Source organism: Polyodon spathula, chromosome 1, assembly GCF_017654505.1.
Source record: "Polyodon spathula isolate WHYD16114869_AA chromosome 1, ASM1765450v1, whole genome shotgun sequence".
NCBI lineage: Eukaryota > Metazoa > Chordata > Actinopteri > Acipenseriformes > Polyodontidae > Polyodon > Polyodon spathula.
In genome coordinates this window covers 61,506,391-61,520,548 of record NC_054534.1, presented here as the reverse complement: position 1 = coordinate 61,520,548, position 14,158 = coordinate 61,506,391, and the positions used below count along the sequence as shown (strand labels likewise).

General features: G+C 36.6%; 1 protein-coding gene across 1 annotated transcript; it reads right to left on the bottom strand.

Moving 5' to 3' along the window:
• Window positions 1-927: 927 nt before the first annotated feature.
• On the bottom strand, window positions 928-14,004 carry rwdd (RWD domain containing 4). The gene is made up of 8 exons (XM_041259019.1): window positions 13,809-14,004; window positions 7,956-8,036; window positions 7,380-7,489; window positions 6,791-6,941; window positions 6,345-6,459; window positions 4,097-4,146; window positions 3,957-3,959; window positions 928-1,364 (listed from the first exon to the last, which is right to left on the bottom strand). Exons 1-8 carry the CDS (start codon window positions 13,830-13,832, stop codon window positions 1,332-1,334), a joined length of 567 nt encoding a protein of 188 aa, XP_041114953.1. The 5' UTR covers window positions 13,833-14,004; the 3' UTR covers window positions 928-1,331.
• Window positions 14,005-14,158: the final 154 nt, after the last annotated feature.

Sequence of the window (14,158 nt, the reverse complement as noted above, 5' to 3'; positions counted from 1 at the left end):
AAAAAAGATAAACTGAATCTACTGTCTTTAGTGGGGTTTCAGTTAAGACACTGAAACTATTAAATTAATGACCTCTCTGTTAGTTATTTTCTGTTACTGCTACTGCTAAAAGAGGTAAAGGAGCGTTTCTTGATATGTTATGTTAGAAAAACGCACAAATCTTGAACAGAGATAAATAATATTTATTTAAAAAAAAAAAAAAAAAAAATGATTTTGTTTCAAAACATTGTTTGAGAAACAAAAAAACTGATTTTAATTAGCAGGTCAGGAACACCATGTTTATTATTATTATTATTATTATTTTATAGCATTTAGTTAAGTAACATAAAAAGATGGACTTCACTGAAAATAATTTAGATGTTCTACAAAATAAAATTAGGGTAAACCCCATTTTCAAAACCAACATTTGGTATGCCAGGTAATTTTATATATATATATATATATATATATATATATATCTATATATATATATATATATATATATATATATATATATATATATAAAATATATAATAGGTCCAGGTTTTGATTTAACTGTATTGGCACACTCATGCTTTTAAAATTATACTAAAGACATATTCTGATTTTGTATAATATAAAATTACACCCTTAAAGAAACTTTAGAGAAATTTAATTTATTTCATTCAGTATATTGTAGCAGATTCTTTTTTTAATTAAAGATAAATCCATAGTATATGTGCTACAACTGAAAGATGCAAGGAACATGGTGTTGTACTTGTGTCCCCATTTCTTCAATAATGTTACTCTGTTAAGTGAAATAAAAAAGGTAATAAAATGTACATGTCTCTTGTTAGAAGCAATGGGTATGATGCTGCCCACTAACTCTGACCTACGGGAAGGTTAGTTGAACCAACATCATGATCTGTACACAATTTCTTTTAGTTACAAAGTTAACAACACAGGTAACAAGTTCTAATGAAGTTTACTGTATAACAACGGCAGAATTTAGATACATAACGTATAGTTGGTTACATGTTTGTATTGACAGTAAATTAGTGAATCAAGGTTATGTTTTGGTAACATGGACAAGTATGACAGGGCATGGAAATCTGAATAGAAACAAACCTACGAAAAGGGGGCTCTTTTGTAAAATCTATTTCAATTTGGCAACAAGCAAAATTAATTTGTAAAAGTGGAGCATTTCATTAGAAAACTTGCTTTGTTATAACTTTTCTCTTCTTATAAATACTCAAGACTGGGAAGATTCAGGCTAAAGTCAAGCAGCACTGTAGAGAACACATCTGAGGTCCTGTGTGGTCATTGCACTTTATTTTAAAACAATAGAAATCCACTTCACAGTCCGGAGTCTCTTAATCGTCATCTTTACCTCCCGTTTTGCTTAGCTTTGCAAAGGAAAAGAAAACAACATTATAAGATTTGTGTTGCTTTAAAATTCAATGTTAACTTTATTACAATCAATGTCATATAACATGACTATGCCAAAAACGGAATTTGCAAATGCATAACGTATAACTGTAAATCTTACAAAACAAGTAACAAGCCATGTGTAAGGTTTATTTTGTTACTATATCTGTAACATTAACATTTTTCTTTCTTTCACAAAAAAATTCACTTTAGATGAATAAAAAAAGAGTTTCATATTCAGGAAACTGTTCTAGATTGTAATACAAAACAGTCATTTTAAAAAACCAATTGACACATTAGAACATACAGTATTTATGAAAGCAATTTAATGGCTAAAAACCGTTCCTAGCTGTAGAACATTAAAATACTGTTAACCAACTTTCTTAAGACTAACCCCTTATATTGCTATGTTAATTCAGCTCATGCAAAGGTTTTGAATACAACACTAAACTGCAGCAGGTCACAGTGTGATTGCTGGAGTGAGTTTGAACAGCAACACATCAAATTACAGTTACCAGGAAGCAGCAAACACTTTTCATGGAACAAACTGAGAACCAACAGGCCTCCAACACAAGAAAAAGGGAGGGGAGCCAGCAATAACAAGGATACTAGTGCTAACAGGAGGTAAGAAAATATATTTTAAATCCTTGTTTAGCACTCCTTAAACAGTTTGCAATCTCTATAAAAATACCAGACTGTACGTTGTGTATCATATAAAAGCTTTTTACTTCAGGATGCAATCTGACTCTTTTTTTGTGAAACTAAGGGAAATAAAACAATAATACATAGCAAAACAGGCTGCTATCTTGTCCTCAGAAGTGCAAGTAACTAAGATGGTTTATTCCTAGCCTATTAACTTTCTTAACACATGGTACAGATTGCACCCAGGAGTAAAAAGCATTGATAAACATATTTTATCATTTAGCAAGTGGACAAAGGCTACGTTTCTGATAACGTTGTTCTTCATATTCTACCCAGCGAACTCCAAACAGGTCTGACACAAAGCTATCCAACATGCACAGTGGGAGATTAATGCACCGAAACGGCACATCTGTAAGAAACTGCGCTTAATGGATATCGGTGGAAAAGAACAAATCACAGTTTCACGACAGGTACTGTATGACATTTAGGGATGCATACTGGACTGCAAAAACTGGTCCGATATCCGGTTCAACCCTGTACCGTACCGCCATTGGCAAGTCAAAAAAATCGGACTGGACTTCAACATCAGCGGTCCATAGCGGTTTTTCTCTACTGAAGTGGTCAGCGCGGCCATAAATGCCAGATCAGACTCCCAAAGCTGTCTAATGGCTCAAGACTCTGTTTATCAGTCTAAAAAGATGCTTCAGGTTGTCTGTGACACTGCTAGTGTTGTAACCAATTCAGTACCCCCTCAGAAATCTGCATCCCCTGGCGCATTACGCATGCATAAAGTGAGATCGTCCCACAGGCAAGTCTAATTTTACTTTTGCTCGTGTCTGAGGTCAGCTGGATTTTGCAATCATTTACTAACTTTCGATAGGGCGGCATGATTTCTTTGTGGTGTGTATAATCAGTTATAGTTTGTTTAAATACTTAATGCTTAATGTATTAACTATGCGACCTACCTGTTTATAAACAATTGTGCTGATTTCAAAGTAGTCTATTTTTGATATGTTTTTTGGATTTCAAAACTTCAAATTGAAAGTAAATGATCACGAAAGTTTTCATGAATGTTGTTGCTCTGTGGTTTGTGCTGTTATGTCTGGAATAAACACGAGTTGTGTAAATTATATTATGCATAATGTATTACATATAATGTTCTTGTTTACAGATATTTGTTTATATATTTATTTTATATAAAGCACACACAAGATTGGTATTGACAGTGAGAAACACAGGGGATACCAAATTAGACAGTTGACAGTATCTTAGACTATGGCTTTCTGTTTACTGATGTTTTAATGTTCTGCCATTTTGAATGTTATTTTATTGTGTTCATTTTCTTGATAGAGAACAACTTGTTAAATATTGTATAATTTAAAAAGATAACTGCTTGAGGGTAAACACTGCCCCATGTCACATGGGAAAGATAATTTAAAATATCAGATTACAGGCTCTGGTTTATTACATGACAATATATAATATCCACATGTTGTTTGTTGTGTTGTATACTGTCATTACTTCTCATTAAAGCCTCTGTGGGATTTGGCTTAGTATGTATTGTGTTGTTTTTTTTTTTTTTTTTTTTTTTTTTTTTTAATAATTTTTTACCTGTATACCTTTTAAAAAAGTGAATGCTTTAAGTCTTAAAAGTATGCAGCGTTTTACTGTAGTATGCAGTGTTTCCTTCATTGCACTAGTTCCAATCTTTTTAAAACTGAGAGAAAAAAAGCTTGCAGGCTTGGTGTTTGTACGATGGACCGGCCACATACTGGTCCACTCTCTGTACCAGACTTCCTTAAGGTGTACCGGACTTCCATAGATTTGGATTGGACCACTCACGGAACACGGTCCGGTCCACATCCCTAATGACATTAGAATTTAATATTAGCAGCACAAATAAAAATATAATTTTAAAAACAACTTACATGCTATACGATGACACAAGTTCAGTCAGGGTTGATTGAAAGAAAGAAAAAAAAACAAAAAAACAAATCATTTCATATACAAATTATTCTTTCAAGCGAGGATAAATGTAATATGTTTACTGTATGTAAAAGCAACGTACCTTGATTACATCTACCCAGTTCCAGCCACGGGGCAGCTCACCCTTGTTATCTGTTGATTAAAGTACATAAAAATCGAACATCAAAATAAAAATCACGCAGGTAATATTATAATTTAAAGCTACCCAAATGGGGACATCAGCTGTATGTCAAGTTGCTCAAGCTTGTGAATGTTACTCACTAAGAAGAGGAAGTGGTTCATGGGGCAACATGTTACATTGCGTTGCCACTTGTCTTAACAGGACAAATTTACTTGCTATCTTTATTGGAGTCTAAAGCCCCTTTCACACTGGCATGATCTACCCTGGTCAGAACCTACCTAGGCAGGACCCGGTGTCATGCGGGTTCTGGTTTGCGATTTCACACTGCTTTTGATAAAGCAGGGTTGACCTGGGTGACAGACGCAAGTAAACAATACGCATATAAATGCCCCGTAAGCAGCTTGTTACAGACGGTTCCATCCAAGCTTCTGTGGATTGAACCGTCAGCCCAAATGTTGAATAGAAAAAAAATGTTTCTTCATCCCTGCTGCAATCTGGCTCATGGTACGTCTCAAGCAATAAAAACATGGCTAAACATAAACGTTCCTTGCGGGAGTGAAACCGTCACGCAGACATAGCTGTTTGTTTTTGCGTTGGCTCACGAACGGCCGTCAAGCATTTTATCTCACTCAACCGGGGTTGGGCAGGAGTGCCAGTGTGAAAAGGGGCTTACGATATCTGCGGTTACAAAGTTTTTTGATGACAGGTAGCTTTCAGGGTTTCGATGAAATCACAACCAATTTAACACACAAAGACCTGCTTTGGTTAACTGGGGTTTGCACTATTTCCAGACTCGATAAGGTTTTCCATGGACCTGTCTACCACCATAAACTGCAGTTTAAGAAGCCTATCCAGATGAATAAAAAACAAAAACACACAAAAGAAACCCCAGCTCAGTCAGGTAATTTAGACATGCAACGAAAGGCCAAACCGGAAATGAAACATGAAAAATGGGTGTTTTATTTCTTAGCGATTGTTTTGCTAAAGAAAGCCTGGGGGAAGTAATCAGAATTGGTGTGTAAAATATAGCATCAGAACCCCTTGCAAATGTCTGGAATTTCTAGCAAATGACATGATAGGAAAGCATAATGATAATAATAAATGAAGGGTTGAGATATTATCTGAATTATTAAAAAATCATCACATCACTGTTGTATAACAATTACAGACAAGGGGACTGTGGTTTTCAAAGGTTGGTAACTTAAGTTTAATATATTTTTATTAATTAGACTATTACATTTTAGACTTGAAATTGATAAGGCAGACTTGTTTTTAAGACTGCAGGAATCAAGATTTACCTGTTAACCTGTCATTGAAATACTCCCACCTTATCAGTGGACGAGAACAACACTTGGGTCTGATTTTAATTTTATGACCAGTAATGACAAAGTTCTTAGAATCATGTTTGTTATAAAGATTTTCAAATGATATATTAAAGATAATAAACATAGTTGAGAATAAAAGGATATAGGCCAAACAAACTATAAAAGACAATGCCTAGTCTACACACACACACACTAGTCACAGCGACAGTTTTTATAATAGTGTTGCCCTAATAATAATACAGATTAAAAAAAAAAAAAATGATTAAGTTACATTACCATAACAAAAAAAAAATGAACAAAGAAATAGCGTAGGCAAAATGACAGGTTTGGGATGTGCAGGCTTCTGCTTAGTCACCTCGAACAGGCATGAGATGACAACAGAACACTAGTTCTGACCTTAGTGTCTTGGTATTTAATTTACTGTGTAGAATTCCTGTTACAGAAAAGTCAAAAATGATGTTGAACTGGTGTCTAACAATGCGATAGTCTGAAACCGACTGGCCACTGAGTTCATTTATCCCAGGCGACACCGCAGCATGTGATGGTAGGCAGACTGGATCCTATCAACCTGAGCAGGTGCACCATGCTGGAAAAAATGAAGCCGCTAATTCCGGAACTGCAGACAAAATGTAATTGGAGTTGGAGTTACCCAAAGTAGTTCATGCTGAGAAAGTACTGAAAGTTATTTTCAGTGACCCAGTTGGTAGGAAACAGCACAGTAAGGTCCAATAGGTCTTTACAGGTATTGTTAGAACGTATATGGACATTGCAAAGTTAAAATAAATATATATTAGTAGTGCAATGGTCTTAAAATTATCAATAAAATGCAGTGTTTTGGTAACACATACTTTTTTTTTTTTTTTATAATTCTGAATTGTACAAACCTGTTTTTCCTGTTAACTTCCTCTTTTGTGATTTGGTTAACTGCTCTTTTTTTTCCTTTTTCTTTGAAGAGCTGAAATTAGGATTAATGGCATTCTCACTGCTGGAAGTCAACGTCTGCAAAACAGGATAACAGTGTTACTTTTGAAATGCTTTTGATTGCTGTTTTAAAGTGTTAACACGTCGTGCCTTCTCGAAATTTTACAAAATATCTTCTCGTTACTTTTATGTAAATCTTTTTTTTTTTTTTTTTTTTTTTTTTTTTTTTTAATACATAAAGCCACTGTAATGTTTAAAAGAAAATGTCTAAAATGCTCAAAGGGTTGCCATTAGGTACACATTTTGCATTATTTAAAAGAGCTCAAATTAGCAGTTGGTTGTTTCTCATGATTTATGGAAAAGTCTGCATTCGCTGAATTTCTCCAAGAAGCTGGGAGTGCAGACTTACCAGTGCATTGTTCACAGGCTGATGGGTTTCCATAAGCTGTTGCTGGTTTTCTTTTGCCCATTCAAACAGTGTATACATCATGGCAGTGCCTAGATTTGCTTCAACTTGCTCTTCTAGTTTGGTAATAATGGTCTTCTTTACCTCTGGGCAACTGAGATTAAAAACACACACACACACACACACACACACACACAAAAAGCGTCATGAACAATTAGATGGGATCTTACTGATATTTCTAATGCAGGGTGGCTGGCTGATAAAGAATCATATTTCCTGCTGTTCATAGCTTCCTCCTGACAAGAACATCTGCTGGACAGGAGGCAAACTACAAAACAGTGTTTACCCTCAGTCTGCAAACGTATTTTCCCTTTGCAAAATTTGTGTTTCTTGTTTTGACAAAGTTATCTTTATTTTGTGCGAGTGTTTTACATTCAACTTGCACAACTTGTGTACGAAGACAAGATTTCCCTTTTAATTCACAGACTACAGATGTAGACTATACCTTGGAATTTTAACAACTTGTTTGTTTCTGCTTTTCCCTCGGTGACAGCATCTAACCCCAGTGATGTTTACAAGTTTGGGTACTCACATTCTGTTATTAAAAAAGGCATCCAAGGAGATTTTGGGGGCTGTTTCTGGATATGTTTCAGGCCAGGAAATATCCAGTAGGAATGCTTTTGCATCTTCTAGGTCTCCTATCTGTAAAGTTTCAACTCATTCTGAGACTTAAAGCTGGCAAATTTACAACATGCAAAATTATATTATGAAAAACACATTTTTGACTTGCTATCTTAATTAGACTGAAATCCGAATGAATAAAGCAAGAAACAGTTAGTTAATAAAAATAAATAAAAACAACAACAACATTAGAATTAGCTGTTAGGGAGCAATTAATGGAATACCTCACCTAAAACAATGTGCCAGTAACAGTTCACAACAGTTCCAGTAACAGGACTTGACTGAAATAATCATACAATACAGCTGTATGCCAAATATAAGGCAACAACATAGCAACTGGCTTTACCGCGACTAACCACACCTTTTAGGTGGCTGAAGGCATGAGATTTGCCTCATATCAAGCACGAGATGTGGAATATCTCTGTACAACTGCACAAACATCTCATGTATTATTACAATAGAGAAAATCCAGCCTGCTGTAACTCACCCTGTATTGAAAAGAGACCGGGCTGAGCTCTTTAAAGCAGTCGTCTCCTTCATAGATGGATTGAAGAGCTTCCAGCTCCATCTACAAGGAGAAATAGAATTCCCAATAAATTAGGATGGACCATGTTTCATAAGCACACATTTAAAGTACACATTTAAACATTATACTAAGCATGTATTTTTGTTTTAAAACAAAATCGGGTACTACACAAAGTTAAGTAAATCTGTATCAAAACCATGCATCGAGATAGTGTTACACTTGTCAGGAAGGTGAAATCATCCCCACCTCTTCAACAGCTTCCTTCCTGTCAATAACCAACCAGCTGCCAGTAACATGCTTTGTTAATTCACAAGTTAGTGAATTTGGCGCTAAATCTAGGGACTTAAAGGGTTGACCTGGCGACAATTTTTTGTCAAAAAAAACAACAAATCTAGTGATTTCCAGGACAGTCAGAATTTCACAGCTATAAAACCGCCAAAACTTATTGATTATCTTGTATTAGCAACGTCTTTTTAGAACCATTGTCAGGGTAATCAAAATGAAATCCAATAATGCCCCGCCCAATTTGAATATGCAAGGAAAGTCAATGTAATTTTCTTAGCAATGGGCCTAACAACCACAAAACTGCTTCTAAACAAACCAGCAACACGGTGTCGCCAGGGGTAAAGTTGGTTTCAATGTATGAAATTTAGTCCGGGCTCATTTTTTATAGGCTGATCAGAGGGGGACCAAATTTTGCGTGACACCAGCACACACACTCTCTCTTTCACCCCCCTCAGCATTCCAGTACTTCTAGATTTAGGACTACACCATTGCATACCATGTGTAGTTGCTGGTGTGCTATGTACTTTGATTGTTTGGCGACTTTTGCTTTGAAATAGCAACTTTCAGATCTGAAAAGTTGGCAATACTGCCCAGAAGACACTGCTGAGGTGAAATAACCCAGGAAGCGCAAGTGTAACAACTGTCCTGAGAATAAGGCATGGAAACTGAGAATTGTTACAGATAACTTGTTTTATAATGTAAATACTGTATTGTGACAGAAATGTAATGAGTTCTGGTTGTAAATCTCCCTCCCGACCTGCGAGGGCGCTAGGTAGCGAGAGGGGAAGTCTTTGGACGGGCTGGCCTGACAGTTCATTTCCAGGGTCGGGAAGTCGGTCAGCCTGGAAGGCGGCGAGACTCCGGTGCAGGAATGTACTGACCCGGAAGGTAAACGATGTAGCAGCTGCAGGCAACAGAGACAGCTGCAATCGTTTACCAAGGGGTCATGGCGAGAGCCGCAGTAACCACTGCTTAAAAATAAAGGAGACGTGATAAAAAGAATATTTGAGTGTATGTTTGTTTGTTTTGTCTGTGTTTGATAAACCACCAGACAGCTAACACGTATCCAGAGCTGTCGCTTTCTGCTAGCACAAAGCCGAATCAGCACTGCATTACGGTAACCAATAATACAATACAGCTGTTTATCACCCACAATGAGCACAACTACACACAACCAGGACTGGTGACCATGCCCAGTATTATTGTGGAGCGGATAATTTGTGTTTATTGTTTGGACTGTAACCATATTTCTCTCCTCCGTGTATTACACATCGTTGTGTATTGCCTGGGTTTATTATTTGGTCACCAGACCTGGATTAAAAAAACATAAAGAACCACTTTCCAAACCAGATTATAATCGTTGGTGATTATTCCAGCACTGCATCACCTCTGCACCTGTTCACAATCAGCAGCCACTTTTCCACATCTGTTGGATTTTTTTTTTTTTTTTTTTTTTTGCATCATCAGTGCTGTTGCTCATGTAAAAATTCTGGTAATGTACAAAAGACTCCTTAATTTTCCCTGTTGGTTTGCCGTGTAACATGGATTTGGAGGTTGAATAGTAAATATCAAGCAGTCATATAAATACTGCCAGCTATAGCTTGAAACCTAAGTTTGACCTCAGTAGAATGTCAGCTCTGGTTACAACACTGTCTATGCTTTCTTTAACGTGTTTCTTTCATAACTGCACATTTGAGACCAGAACACACTAATAAACAACAACACACTAAAAGCAATACAGTACATTCACTTATTACCATGTGTACAGTAACATTGTCGAAAAGCTTTGTGACCAAAATGGAGGTCATATGATAATAATTCAAAACCCCTAAAGGTCCAAATTATATGAATTCTAAACAGTTAAGTCTGTTGTAAATGATGTATTCTATTTGTTATTAATTATGTTAAGAAAATCCACAAATATTCAAACACAAATTTAAAAAGTTTTATTTGGAACACACACACACATATATTTTCAATCACAGCTTTCATGCGTCTTGGCATGCTCTCCACCAGTCTTTCACATTGATGTTGGGTGACTATGCCACTCCTGGCGCAAAAATTCAAGCAGCTCGGCTTTGTTTGATGGCTTGCGACCATCCATCTTCCTCTTGATCACATTCCAGAGGTTTTCAATGGGGTTCAGGTCTGGAGATTGGGCTGGCCATGACAGGGTCTTGATCTGGTGGTCCTCCATCCACACCTTGATTGACCTGGCTGTGTGGCATGGAGCATTGTTCTGCTGGAAAAACCAATCCTCAGAGTTAGGGAACATTGTCAGAGTAGAAGGAAGCAAGTTTTCTTCCAGGACAACCTTGTACTTGGCTTGATTCATGCGTCCTTCACAAAGACAAATCTGCCCGATTCCAGCCTTGCTGAAGCACCCCCAGATGAGTCCAATTTTCAGCTTTGCCCAACACCTGGTCGTCTAATGGTTAGACGGAGACCTGGAGAGGCCTACAAGCCACAGTGTCTTGCACCCACTGTGAAATGTGGTGGAGGATTGGTGATGATCTGGGGGTGCTTCAGCAAGGCTGGAATCAGGCAGCTTTGGCATGAATCAAGCCAAGTACAAGGTTGTCCTGGAAGAAAACTTGCTTCCTTCTGCTCTGACAATGTTCCCCAACTCTGAGGATTAGTTTTTCCAGCAGGACAATGCTCCATGCCACACAGCCAGGTCAATCAAGGTGTCATGGCTAGCCCAATCTCCAGACATGAACCCCATTGAAAACCTCTGGAATGTGATCAAGAGGAAGATGGATGGTCACAAGCCATCAAACAAAGCCAGGCTGCTTGAATTTTTGTGCCAGGAGAGGCATAAAGTCACCCAACATCAATGTGAAAGACTGGTGGAGAGCATGCCAAGACGCATGAAAGCTGTGATTGAAAATCAGGGTTATTCCACCACATATTAATTTCTGAACTCTTCCTAAGTTAAAACATTAGTATTGTGTTGTTTAAAAATGAATCTGAACTTATTTTCTTTGCATTATTCGAGGTCTGACAACACTGCATCTTTTTTGTTATTTTGACCAGTTGTCATTTGCTGCAAATAAATGCTCTAAATGAGAATATATTTTATTTGGAATTTGGGAGAAATGTTGTCAGTAGTTTATAGACTAAAACAAAAATGTTCATTTTACCCAAACACATACCTATAAATAGTAAAACCAGAGAAACTGATAATTTTGCAGTGGTCCCTTAATTTTTATATATTTCGACATTCCTGGCCCGGGGCGGGTACAGAGCCCAGTTTGGCCGGTAGTTATGAAGCACCACAGGCCCGACTGGGACGGTTACATTTAACAAGTATAATATATATATATATATATATATATATATATATATATATATATATATATATATATATATATATATAGTGCATATGGCTTCCGTTTCATGAATCCACTAAAACGGGTCAGTGTGTCAAAAAGTTGAAAATTAATTTACAAACCATTTTTTAAAAACATAACTACGAACTTAATCCTAACTTTCCCGCAGCGCGTCATATTTGTTTTACAGTCAGAATCTGGGACTACGTATCCAAGTGCTGTATTGCTACTCGTTCCCGGGGCAAATCTTTTACAAATCGGGTTTTCTACAACTAAGCAACCAATAAGCCAAAAGGAAAGCGCTGAAATCTATAAATCATAAAGAATGTAATTATGAAAAAATAAAGACGAACATTTAGAGTGGAGGTTTTATTATGACAGAGAAAAAAAAAATACGTTTTTCCTTGTTTGGCGTCAGTTTCCCATACTTGCAGATAAAACAGCAGCTTTACTTGTTGTGAATTCAACATTTGTTTACATCATATCCCGTCTCACAAGATGTCCCGATGGATACCCAGATACGCAATCGAACTGTCAAACTTTTTGATTTGGGATCTGATGTGTTCAGGTCAAAAATGCCATTCGCAATCTTTCCAGGACTCGTTGGCATCACTCGGCAAGATTGGCGCTGACTTGGGAGAGGCTCCAAGTAGGATTGTTATTATTTTGTATTATGAATATTGTTTTAATAGTGTTTAGTGCTAGGATTAGGGAATTTTGAAGTTTCTTATTTGAATACACTGGGTGCAACCTTTTTGTGTATTCGATTACCCGAACTCTGTTCCCTTACGCTACCAAGAGTAAAAGGCAAATGCGTGTGCACAAGCAGACAGCATAACAGTGTAAACCGGTAAAGTTTAGCCTGGTTCACAAAGTGTTCAAACAATGTCCAAGGCGAGATTTCTTCGCTCTGTACTATATTTCCTTAGGCACAAGGTTTTTCTTTTGTTTACTTAATTAAAATGCACACAACTCAATGAGCAGCAACGTCACAGAGGATCTCTTCCAATTAAAGCAACAGTAGCATAATATTGCGCAAACCACCAAATAATAATTTTTACTGTAGTGTATTCAGAGTAAAATAACACCTATCATATAGCAACCCAAATATTCTACATCTGTTTAATTATAACAAATAATACTTATAACAATCTTTGTGTAAATATTGTAACCTGGCCAAAATAGAAAATACATTACAACATTACAATAGTTTAACATACTAATTACAACTAATCATCTGACATCAGATGAATCGAAGTCAAGTTACTTTGTTTATTCAATAACCTGTAAATAATTCAAAACAAGGATCCCTGGTTGTACTTTTAATGGTCAGTGCAAATGTTGTCGTTACTCCATCCATTCACAGAAAGTCAACAGTAGATGTTTTGCATTGAACTGCAGTCCAGAGTTAAAAAATAACTTCTTTCCAACTCCAAGTATCTTGCATTTTCTGATAGTTACTGTGTTGTTATGCTCAACATTTAGTATGTATCTATATTCATCATAACGTTAAAATACCTTTCTAATTTCAATGTTACCGAAGTTTAGATTACCGTACCTCTTTTAGCACTTGCTATAAACATGTTTAAATGGCTGAAGTAACATATTGAAAGGCTTCGTTTCGCCACTTTCTTTTGAGACGTGGGCTCTCTTTGGTTACCATACACAGAAACATACTGAAAATAAAAACCATCATGAAAAAAATCTATAAATATATTGGGCCAGACAAAATTGCATCCGGGCCAGTAAAAACACTAGCTCAGTGGCCCGAGGGGCCAGTAGTTAAAAATCTAAACTTAGAACCCTGATATACCTCTCAAATTAGATAGACGCGTATGGAGAGTAGACGCGTATATATTATATATATATATATTATTATATATATATATATATATATATATATATATATACACACACACACACACACACACACACACACACACACACATATATTCTTTATTCTTATTTATATAAAGCGTCTATCTAATTTGAGAGGTGAGTACTGGCAAATCAAGGTCTTTGCTTAATAGACTGCTATGTTTTTTATTGGTATTTCCCTAAAACATGTGTGTTCCACTATCCACTCTGAAATCTATGGCTACTTAGCACAATGAAAACAAATGTCAAAACTCGATATACATCTCACGCGTGGTATCCAAGAATCTGATCTTATCGAAATTTAAGTTCAGTGACTTACCTCTTGATCTTCGTTGGCTGTCATGGTTTGTACAAACCCCCAACGCTCACGATGTACGAGATTTATTACAAGTTAAAATGCTCCGGCTTAATCTCGGTAATACCAGCACCTACGTTAGCTCCCCTGCCAGTCATGTCAGCGTCACATTCCGTGAACTTCCACCCCCGCCCGCTGACCTCCCAAACGACGCCAAGGCCCTGTTCACGTGATCTGGGTGAAAGAGACTAAAGAAACGAGACGGTTCCCTTTCAATGGAAAGTGACGAGTTAATATTTTATTTACATGGAAGGGGTTGCAGTGTTGTGTGAAAATACATTAATGTCATTTTCAAGAATTGTAGCTAGCAATAT